The 10,592-nt window shown below is 38.2% G+C and overlaps 1 protein-coding gene across 2 annotated transcripts in view; it reads left to right on the plus strand.

Annotated features, from left to right (window-relative positions):
• The window catches only part of PLCB1 (phospholipase C beta 1), a 682,368-nt gene extending 672,004 nt beyond the window's left edge, over nt 1-10,364 (plus strand). The window contains exon 32 of one of the 2 annotated variants that reach the window (XM_060031224.1): nt 7,074-10,364. In XM_060031224.1, the coding sequence (XP_059887207.1) occupies nt 7,074-7,301 (228 nt within the window). In that variant the 3' untranslated portion in view covers nt 7,302-10,364. The remainder of the gene's footprint in view (nt 1-7,073) is intronic. The other variant, XM_060031225.1, reaches the window with a different exon arrangement.
• Nucleotides 10,365-10,592: the final 228 nt, after the last annotated feature.

Raw genomic sequence — 10,592 nt, forward strand, 5'->3', positions numbered from 1 at the left:
TGACTCAGCATAGGAACTGAAATCATAATGTAAGTTCAGTTCTTCCCTGCTGATGGTATTCCACTTGATGGCGAAAAAATACACACTTCATCTAAAAATAATTAGCCCTTGCATGGCTTTTATTTCCACTGACTTGAGGCTTTTTATTGATTCTTTTAGGGTTTCTGTGGTTGAGAGAATGGGATTCTTCTGGTAATGCCTTCTTAGCCTCCATCCAGTGGACATAAATCACGCTTTTCTGTCATGTCCTTGCTTCTGATGGAGCAGCTAAATCAGGAGCCACAAACTGAAGACTAAACTGAGCTTTTTATTTACTCTTGGTACTTGTTAACATTTTTGAATTTGAGTGTTTTAAACATGAAATACAATTCCAGTTAGCCACAGGTGTTGGTACTCCTCTATTGCCTTATACCAAACCTAATTCACAGATTTATGTTGTTTCTTGGTCCCCATGGGTATTTGAATTTAGAGATTTTGAAATTAATATTCCTGTATTAAATTGATTCATGCATGAAAAGTCTTAAGAACAGTGCATACCATACAGTAAACACACAGTAAATTGCAATTACTACTTTCATTGTATTACCATCATTATTTTTGTGGTTCTATATTTCATTGCAATTTACTACCAATATTTACTAGATTGGTTCTATCCCAAGAGATCTTTCTTTTTCCTTTAAACTGGATTTTTTAAATTCCAATTTTCCGTTTGCTTATCCTTTCTTGGAGTATCCAACTCTTTACAGAAATAGTCTGATTAAATTAGACTGCACTTAATGGCAAACAGGAAAACAGCCAGCTGACCAAATAAACAGGTCCTAAACTGAAGAATTACATAGAGGGAGTGAAAAGCCAGTGTCTTCCAAGCATGACAGAGACAAACAGAAAAGTCCAGTGAAGGCTTAAAAATAGACCAGGTTAACTGCAGCTGGATTAGAGCCCCTTTTGTTTTCCAAGAGCCTGAATAGGCGTACCTTGTTTTACTGCACTTCACTTTATTGCACTTTGCAGATATCGCTTTTTTTTTCTTTTTTAACAAATTGAGAGTTTGTGACAGCCCCATGTCAAGAAAGTCTATCAGTACCATTTTTCCAACAGCATTTGCTCACTTCTTGTTTCTATGTCACATTTTGTTAATTCTCATAATATTTCAAACCCTCCACCAGCAAAGAGATTTACAACTCACTGAAGGCTCAGATAATTGCTAGTATTTTTAGCAATAAAACATTTTTAATTAAGTTATATACATTGTTTTTTTAGACATAATGCTATTGCACATTTAGTAGACTATAGTATTGTATAAACTTTTATATGCACTGGGAAACAAAAAATTCATGTAACTTTCATTATTGCTATTCGGTTTATTGCGGTGGTCTGGAACTGAAACTACAGTATCTCCGAAGTATGCCTGTAGTCTATTATTAAGAGGGCATGTCAGTAAGACCCTATGCCATGGAACCCCTCCTCAGCATCACTTTTCATTAACAGACACTTCCCAGTTATTTGTGACAGCAACTTTAATACCCTAGACACATAAGGAAAATACACTGAAGTTATTTGTTATTCTTCTATCAACACACAGAATATCAGGTTATTAAGATCTTCACAAATCCTGTTTTTACAGAGGAAAGGGGTTGGCCTGGAATGGTGGGGTTGGAGCCTGGATTAGGAGGCAAGAGTTTGGTGTTCAGATCTTGCTTCTGCACTAAACCACCTGGGTGGTAGGCTTCAGTTTCCTTATTTAAAAAATAATGGTTAATAATGTGCAGAGTATGTATTCACTCAAGTCTCTTAGCTTCCTTAGCCCAGAGCACAGGTCTTCTTCAAAGATTTCAACCATCTTTTGGTAGTTTAAGTACAATAGCAACTTTCAGTTTGACAAGGTGTCTCTGGACCATGATTAATCATTTTGGTAGAATCAAAATTGTTTTTCTCTTTCACATTCATTTTATTCCCAGCTATGATAGTCCTCTGCTGAATCTTCCTACAGAAAGCACCAAACTAAAAATAGAAAATTCCTAGTGTTACTAAACCCAACTTGGACCCACTCATTCGCTGCACATCAAAGCCAATCTACTGACACTGGGTTGTAGTGAAGGAAAGTACAGCATTTATTTGCAGGGCGCCAAGCAAGGAGAATGAGCAGCTCATGCTCAAAAGACCCGAAGTTCCCAATGGCTTTCAGGGAAGGGTTTTTAAAGGCAACATTTGAGGTGAGGGCTGTAGGGTGCATGACTTTCTTCTGATTTGTTGGTGCTGAGGTAAAAGGGTGGTGTGTCAGAATCTTAATCATCAGCCTTCTGGTTCCAACCAGTTTGGGGCCTATGTGCTTGTGGTCAGCATGTAGTCACCATCCTCCACCTGGGTGGGGGGATCTTACTTTCTGTAGAAAAACTCAGAGATATGTGTCACACTGTTATGTATATCTCTTGAGGAGAAACTAGGGCTCTGTTTTATCACTGACTATTGTTTGAGCTGTCATTACTTTTCTTGCTTAACTGCTTTTCCTTTGTTTCTGCGTTCCTTCACTTCCCTAATTAGTAACTGCTTGTGCCTGCTCTTTGAAACTCAGGGAAGGCCTAGGAGACTAAAAGCCTTTTTCTTCAAACAAGAAACAGGGGACATGGAGGAGCTTTTGTACCCAGGAGGGTCCCGCAGGGTTCTGCTCAGTTTCAATCTCCCCTTTTCTTTGATACTCCTCAATCCTAAGGGGAACCAGGGTGGGATAAGAAAGGGAATAAAGTTTTGGATAGAGAGGTTAGTCATAAACTTGGCAGGGGAACTCTGTTTTAGGGGCACTTGATTTCACTAGGCCTTAATAGCAGGCATCTATAAGGAGAGAGCACTCCAGCTCTAACACAAAACTTTCAAGTTCTAGAATGCACATGTTAGCTGGGATGAAGTGGCTTAGCAAGTAGCATAATTATTGCCTTATGTTTTAGTATACAGTCAGCCCTCCATATCCATGGGTTCCATATCTATGGATTCAACCAACCTCAGATTGAAAATCTTTGAAAAAAATTTCAGAAAGTTACAGAAAGCAACACTTGAATTTACTACATGCCAGCAACTATTTACTTAACATTTACATTGAATTTACAACGATTTACATAGCACTGACATTGTATTAAGTGTTATAAGTAATCTAGAGGTGATTTAATGGGAGGATGCTCATATGTTATATGCACCATTTCATATAAGGGACTTGAGCATCCTCAGATTTTGGTGACGCCCACACCACAGAATTTCATGAACATTTCTGAGAGAAATTATGGGAGTCATGGGGGAAATGCTACAATAATACTGCATAAAACACAAAACTTCTCTGACAATAATAAATATTTATTTAGTTCACGACTTTCAGAGTTCAGCTGATCTGGGCTGAGCATAGCTGATCTTAGTTGGGCTCTAGACTCCTAATAGATGGAGCTTTTTAGAAACAGAGCCAGATCTTGCCCTGCATACTATTCATATTTTCTTGTAATAAACAGGTATTCCATTTATAAGAGGAAAAATATAAAGAGAAAAGCTCTAAGTTGAAATTCAAGTAAATGCACATTTGTAATTCATTCATTAATAAAGACTTTTTTTTAAAGAGTGAAATATATGGCATTTAATATACATTTAATTTAGTTTATAAATTAATCATATTAATTTATTAAAATAGTTTAGAGTATAATAAAATCTACTACTAATCCATGATAAAAGGAAGAATCTACCAAAGTTATAATTTAGCCACAACTGGGTCAATTTTTAAATGAAAAAATATAAAATAAGATTATTATTATTATTGTGATATTGTGATTTATAATAAGGAATATACATTTGGTCTTCATCCCAGTTCCTGGCACAGAGCTCCTGAAACCCTTGAATTTCCTAAGTGTTAAGACCAATAACGATGTCTTTTGTTATGTTAATGAGGTGACTTTGGGGAAGCACCTAAGGATGGGGCTGGTTGTCAGGGGAACCAAGCTAATGATTGGAGGGTTGAAACTTTAACGTCCATCCTCCTGACTTCCTCCTGGGAGAGGGCAGGGGCTGCAAATTGAGTTCACTGGCCAGTGGCCAACGAGTTACATCAGTCATGACTACATAGAAAGCCTACACAAAACCCCAAAAGGACAGGGTTCAGAGATCTTCCACATTGGTGAACACATGGAGATTGGGGAGAGGGGTCCACCTGGAGAGGGCATGGAAGCTCTGTGCCCTTTCCCCATACCTTGTCCTGTACATCTGGCTGTTCCTGAGTTGTGTCCTTTTATAATAAACCAATGAGGCGCAGTGGTTGAGAATCTGCCTGCCAATGCAGGGGACACAGGTTCAAGCCATGGTCTGGGAAGATCCCACATGCTGCGGAGCAACTGGGCCTGTGAGCCACAACTACTGAGCCTGCGCGTCTGGAGCCTATGCTCTGCAACAAGAGAGGCCGCGACAGTAAGAGGCCTGCTCACCGCGATGAAGAGTGGCCCCTGCTTGGCGCAACTAGAGAAAGCCCTCGCACAGAAACAAAGACCCAACACAGCCAAAATAATTAATTAATTAATTAATTAATGCTAAGAAACCAATGATCTAGTAAGAAAATGTTTCTCTGAGTTCTGTGAGCGACTCTACCAATCTAATCTAAGTGAGGGGATCATGGGAGCCTCCAAACTATAGCCAGTCAGGCAGAAGCACAGGTGACAACCTGGACTTGCAATTGGCCTCTAAAGTTGGGGGAGGGGTGTGGGGCAGTCTTGTAGGACTGAGCCCTTAACCTGGGGGATCTGACGCTATCTCCAGGTATATATAGTGTCAGAATCTAATTCAATTGTAGGACACCCAGCTGGTGTCACAGAGAATTGCTTGGCGGTGTGGGGAAAAATACCCCCATATCTGAACTGGGTGCAGAATCATAATTATTAAAATTAGATTATTAAAAATTACCAGAAAATGTTAGTTTAAGTGTTTATTTGGCATTTTCTCACATTTCATATTTTCTTTTTATTTTTTTCATAAGTTAAAAAAGGAAACAGCCTATCAAGCACCATAGGGTCTTGTCCACCAATGACCTAAGAGAAATCGGTGTCTAGGTCAGGTGCAATAGATCTATACTGAAATTCCCCCAGTCTAACCTAAATGAAATCTGCTGTTTCTTAAACATAGGGCCCCATGCTTTTCTCCCTTTCCCTACATTTTTTGGAAACGAAACTTTAACTGCATGTGTTGCTGAACTAAAATTGAGACAAATTCATGACGAGGTCTGAATGGTGGTAAATGGAAGCTGTCAGACACCAGGCTGAGATTTCACTTATGCCAGAGTGTGTCAGGTGGGGCAAAAGCCCCACCTGGGGAGAAACTGGCCATTGCCTTCTTACATCTGATGCTCCGGAGGGTTGTCCCCAGTGCTGAGGGTGGAGCTGTGTGTGAAGGTGCCTTTACCACATCATGGCAATGTGAACCTCAGGCCCTGTGGGTATCCCTCTCATAGAGTGTTTCCTTCTTGGTTTATTGGAATTCACATGCCAGGACAACATATTCATAAATACCCAATATTTGATATTTGGGGGGAATAGGGGACTTTCAATACTCAGGCCAAGCCATTTTTATCAGGCACTTTTTGATGTGGAAAAAAAAAAAAGCTCATTCAAACAGATCCACAATCCATTATTCGAGACTCTTGGGGCCTCTTGGTTTTCAGAATTCATAATTTTTCTGATTTTAGAAAAGGAATATGATGCATATACCATAAGCATTATATCCCAAGGGGGCCCAGGTCACCCTCATAATCAAACAAATTAATATGTCTACAGTACCATGTATGGACATTCACAAGAAGTGGGATTAAATAAGGATTATAAATAGCATTATATCAAAGTCAATGATTTTGTTACAAATTTATAAAAAACTTCTCAATTTCAGAATTTTGGAGATTTTAGAATTGCAGATAAGGGATTACTGATCTCTATTAAGTTTGGCAAAGTTAATACATAATACTTAATACATAATAATAAGGGATTACTGATCTGTACTAATTTTGGCAAAACTTCTCTGACATAGAAGCGAGAACAAAAAGGAATTGAACTAAAGGAGATGTTCTCAAGCTGCTGGCACTGAAGAAAGGGGGGTCCGGACACCGCAGGGCAGATGACCCGAGGACTGTCTTCATCCCAGGTGGTCAGGGGTCAGACTGCATTGAAGCTGCAGATAGAAGACATACAGCCAGGATTGAGACCAAAAGTAGAATTGGGAGCTCAGAGTAGAACCAGGACAGGAAGATTGTCAGTGTGTCCAAAGTAGACCAGCCACAGCCACATCGGCATCACCCGGGAGCTGCTGAGAAATGCAAGATCTTGGGCGTTTAGGAAAAGCATTTAGTCTCTCACGCCATATCTAAGATTAAGCTCCCTGCTTATCATTCAATAAACAGAGAAAATTTTATTCAAAATCCTGGGTTTCATCTGGGCTCTGAGCAGCAGAGCGTCCTAGCAGGTAGCACCCACCGCCCCTCACCCCACTTCTACCAGATGCCCAGCTTTTACTTGTTTTATGGCTGAGGCCAGCATAAGCCTGCATTTGAAGAAAGGGTTCTGTGACTTTTAAAAGTCTGAAAATTCTCCAGAGCATTAAACAGATAAATTTGAAGGCAGTTTTAAAAGGTAGGTAAAACGGTTTATGAAGCAAATAAAAATTTGAAAGAAAAAAGGAATCAGAATAAACAGGTGATAAAAGAAGTGAAGATAGATGTTCAGGTTGGCTATATGAGTATGCTCAGTTTGTAAAATGCATTTAGCTCTGGGTTAGAAACAGCCTCTGGATGAGGCTGCACTTCATAAAGCCCACGCCTTGACCGTCTGTCCACTCCAATTGACTTTGTGGCTCTCCCAGCCTGATTCATGGCTGACCTTGATACCCTCAGCTATTGGTGACTTTTAGCTGTGAACAAATGACATGTCCAACGAACCTCAGTTTCACGTCATGATATTAAAATTAATTGGTCCCTCCCCTCTTTGTACATCTCTTTCAAGGAGTTTCTACATGGGTGGTTATAGAAACCCAAATGACATAAAATCATCCTCTTTCTTGCTGTCTCCCAGCTGCAGGTGGAGCTAGAGCAGGAGTACCAAGACAAGTTCAAAAGGCTGCCCCTGGAGATTTTGGAATTCGTGCAGGAAGCCATGAAAGGGAAGATCAGTGAAGACAGCAATCACAGCTCTGTCCCTCCCCTGCTGACCTCAGACCCTGGAAAACTGAACCACAAGCCTCCTTCCAGTGAGAAGCTGGAAGGAGAAAACCCAGGAAAAGAATTTGATACTCCCCTGTGATTGTTTCTTCCTGGCCTTCAGAACACGCATGGCCACTCCAGCTCCATCGGACTCTCTCTTACAAAGATCACTGCCCAGGAGCATCTTCCTGAGAAGCATCCCTTAGATTAAAATCCACACTGGAGGGAGAGTTCCAGAAGGATCCATTCAGCTTCCCCATACCCAGGCTCCATGTGTTATGTGGAAACTACTGCAGGTCTGCTAGTGAAGAGTGCATGTATGTGGTGGGATTTTGGTTTTCTTTCCAGTAGTAAATTCAAAGCAGACAGCTTCCAGGCTCCACGGAACATTTAATGAAGGACAGCGTCTTCTTTGAAGAAAAGCAAGCTCATGTTTTTAGTTGAAGCTCTGGTGTAAAGTATGTCAAAGTAATAGAAATAGTTGAGAAATGCATAGCACTATTTAACACTATTGAACAGCCAACTTTGAGCATTTTTTTCCTAACTGCCCCTCAACTACCATATCTTCGAGTTAACATGCATATTAAATTGTTTCATCCTTTGCTTTGCAAGCACTGGCGGCTTGCAATTTGCTAATTTATTTATCATAGAGGCATCAGTGTATTTGTTGCTGACATGGCTTTATTGGATATCACAGTGACTCAAATAAGCTGGTTTTCTGCCTTGATTGTGTCCTTGTCCAGTAAAGCCATCCCCAGACTTGGCAACATGACTTGTACATTTGGCTGTGTGAGCAAGTTGGCCACACACTTCCAGGCAGTGTGCTATCTGAGTCGACTATTTGCACTCAAAGTCTGGGTATTCATTGGTTATTGGCCTAAAATCATTAAACAACTACAAAGATCTTTTTAATTGAATAAAAATAGTTGAGCCAATGTATGATGAGCAGAGATTCAATCAGAGTGAATAGGTTCCAGCAGTTATTTTGCTGTCTGACTTTCTTTATGGTTCATTTATTTTTAATATAGAGATAAAGATTAAATATTTATCTAGAGACTACACAGACCCACATATAAATGGTATATGTTATCTACATGTATATATGTATGCACTCAGCCATATAAGTACATACATATACACCACATACACATACACACACACACATTCATATGAGTGTGAATATGAGTTTCTTAATTGGCAATAATCCAGATCTCTTCCACAAGACGTAAAACCAATTCAATGACAGAGAAGAAAATGGTCAAATATCTACATTATGTGGATATTAAATTACATTAAAATTCTAAGAAACAATTGATGGAGGCTTTGATGCAAGTTGAGGTAGATTGAGAACTTAAAATATGACTTTGATGTATATTTTGTATGATCAAAAACTGGATTTTAAGTATTTTAAGCTTGTTTTAATGGTCAGAATATACAAAAATGTATAGGACAGCAATATGGAAATGTATTAGTATCTTCCATAATTTTTAAATCTGACAGATTTCAATTTATTTCTCACATTAAAAAAATCTTTCATTATATATTTACTATGTACATTTAATTCACTTAACTGTCTTTTTGTTGAGTTCCTATGTTAAGTGGCATAGGAGAAACAAATTATATTATGGTGAAACTGATTTAAAACATTATTGAAAGGTCTTAAGTAAGAGAGAATAATTATATAGAGGAAAATATAACTTAGAGAGTAACACAAAGAACATTGAAGTTAAAGCCCTGACCTGAAGCAAGATGTGCAGTTTTATTTTACTTTAAACCTGTCTGATTGTAGCTTAGTAAAACATTTTAAAACACAAAAACTAGTTGTGTCCTGAAAATTGTGTTTTAAGAATTTAATATTTTTATGGAAATTATTCTATTTAACTTTAAGCAATAACTAGGGATCACAATTAAGTTTTAATCAAAATGAGGGCTTAGTTCAAACATTAGGAAGTAGTGTTTGATTAAAAAACACATCTAGGGAGACACAAGGGGAAAAAAAATCCCATCCCCTTTGGAGATGACTATATTTTGATCTAAAGGATTTAGGGTGTTAATTAGACACTTAATAAAACTTAACTTCCACTGAATGAGAACTCTTTTGTAAATCATTCTACTTTTGCACCTTGAAAGAAAGGCATTAATCATAAGGAAGCAAGAATGGTCAAAATAGAATGCTGCATTTTTATAAACAAAATTACAGACTGGCTAAAATTGCAGAAGAATGAACTAATAATAGCATTAATAACCAAATGCAATGGTGATTATTACAGAAAATTGTATCACATTTTAGTCCAGAGATAGACTAAAGTTGAATAACCTTGACTTACACAAAACTGTTTTGGTAGTTGGATTTCATTACCTTAGTGACTCTAGTCATTCTGCAATATGTTTGTATTTGGCCATTTCCTGTAATCACATTTTTATATCTGTACAATGACACTTTTTGCAGTTGTGGGGGTAGCGTGTAACACTGTCCATCTTGCATCATTGAAGTTACTACAGTGATACTATCATTTAATAATATTAATATTACTTGAAATAGACTAAGATAAAGAAAAAGGGTCTATATGATGTGCAGTTTTGTGCCTTTCTGTATTTGCCTTGTTCTTTGTTGAATGTGTGAAATTCTGTACTGTGGTTTTTCCTATAATAGAGAGTAGATCTGTGTATTAAATTAGACTATGCCCCTATGATACCCTTACACTACTGAGAATAGCATGGTTTGGGCCATGTACTGAGAATTTTCAAAGTTCTAATGACATGCCGTGTGTTTTTGGTTTTTAACAGTTCATTTTACCATTTCAATATCACCATACATTAATTAATACTCCTATGATAGATAAGCTATCATTAAATAATTTTGAAAGAAAGGGCCATTGCTTGCATTACTTTGAATTTAATGTTGTGCTTGTGCACTGTATAAATATTGTTTGTGATGGATTGGACATTGTGACTTTTGCCTTTTCAGAAGAAAAAAAGATAGGACAAAGTATTTGAAGCTCTTAAAATGTACATATTTTGGTTCTTCTATCTCAAATTATTTAAAATGCATAATTCACATTTTTGTAATAATTCTATGCAATTTTGTGGCATGATGTTTCTTCCACTTGTAATTTTATGTGCTTTCATCACAAATCCAAAGGAAACAATAAAAATTTCTTAACACAACCCAGCTGTTATTTCGTGGTGTTGGGGCCAAACTTCTTCTGATGGTCAGGAAGGTGGGAGCAGCATTGATACCAATTTTTAGGGAAGTAATGCCCACCCTGATGGGGCACATCAGTGCCTGTGCAGGAAATCAGGAGACTGCAATGCTTGGGTCGGAGGGCACTGTTGTCATCATTCCATCAGTCCACCACCTCCTTCCGGAAATGGCGTTAAACTTGCCCAT

This window comes from Delphinus delphis, chromosome 15 (genome assembly GCF_949987515.2).
Source record: "Delphinus delphis chromosome 15, mDelDel1.2, whole genome shotgun sequence".
Lineage (NCBI taxonomy): Eukaryota > Metazoa > Chordata > Mammalia > Artiodactyla > Delphinidae > Delphinus > Delphinus delphis.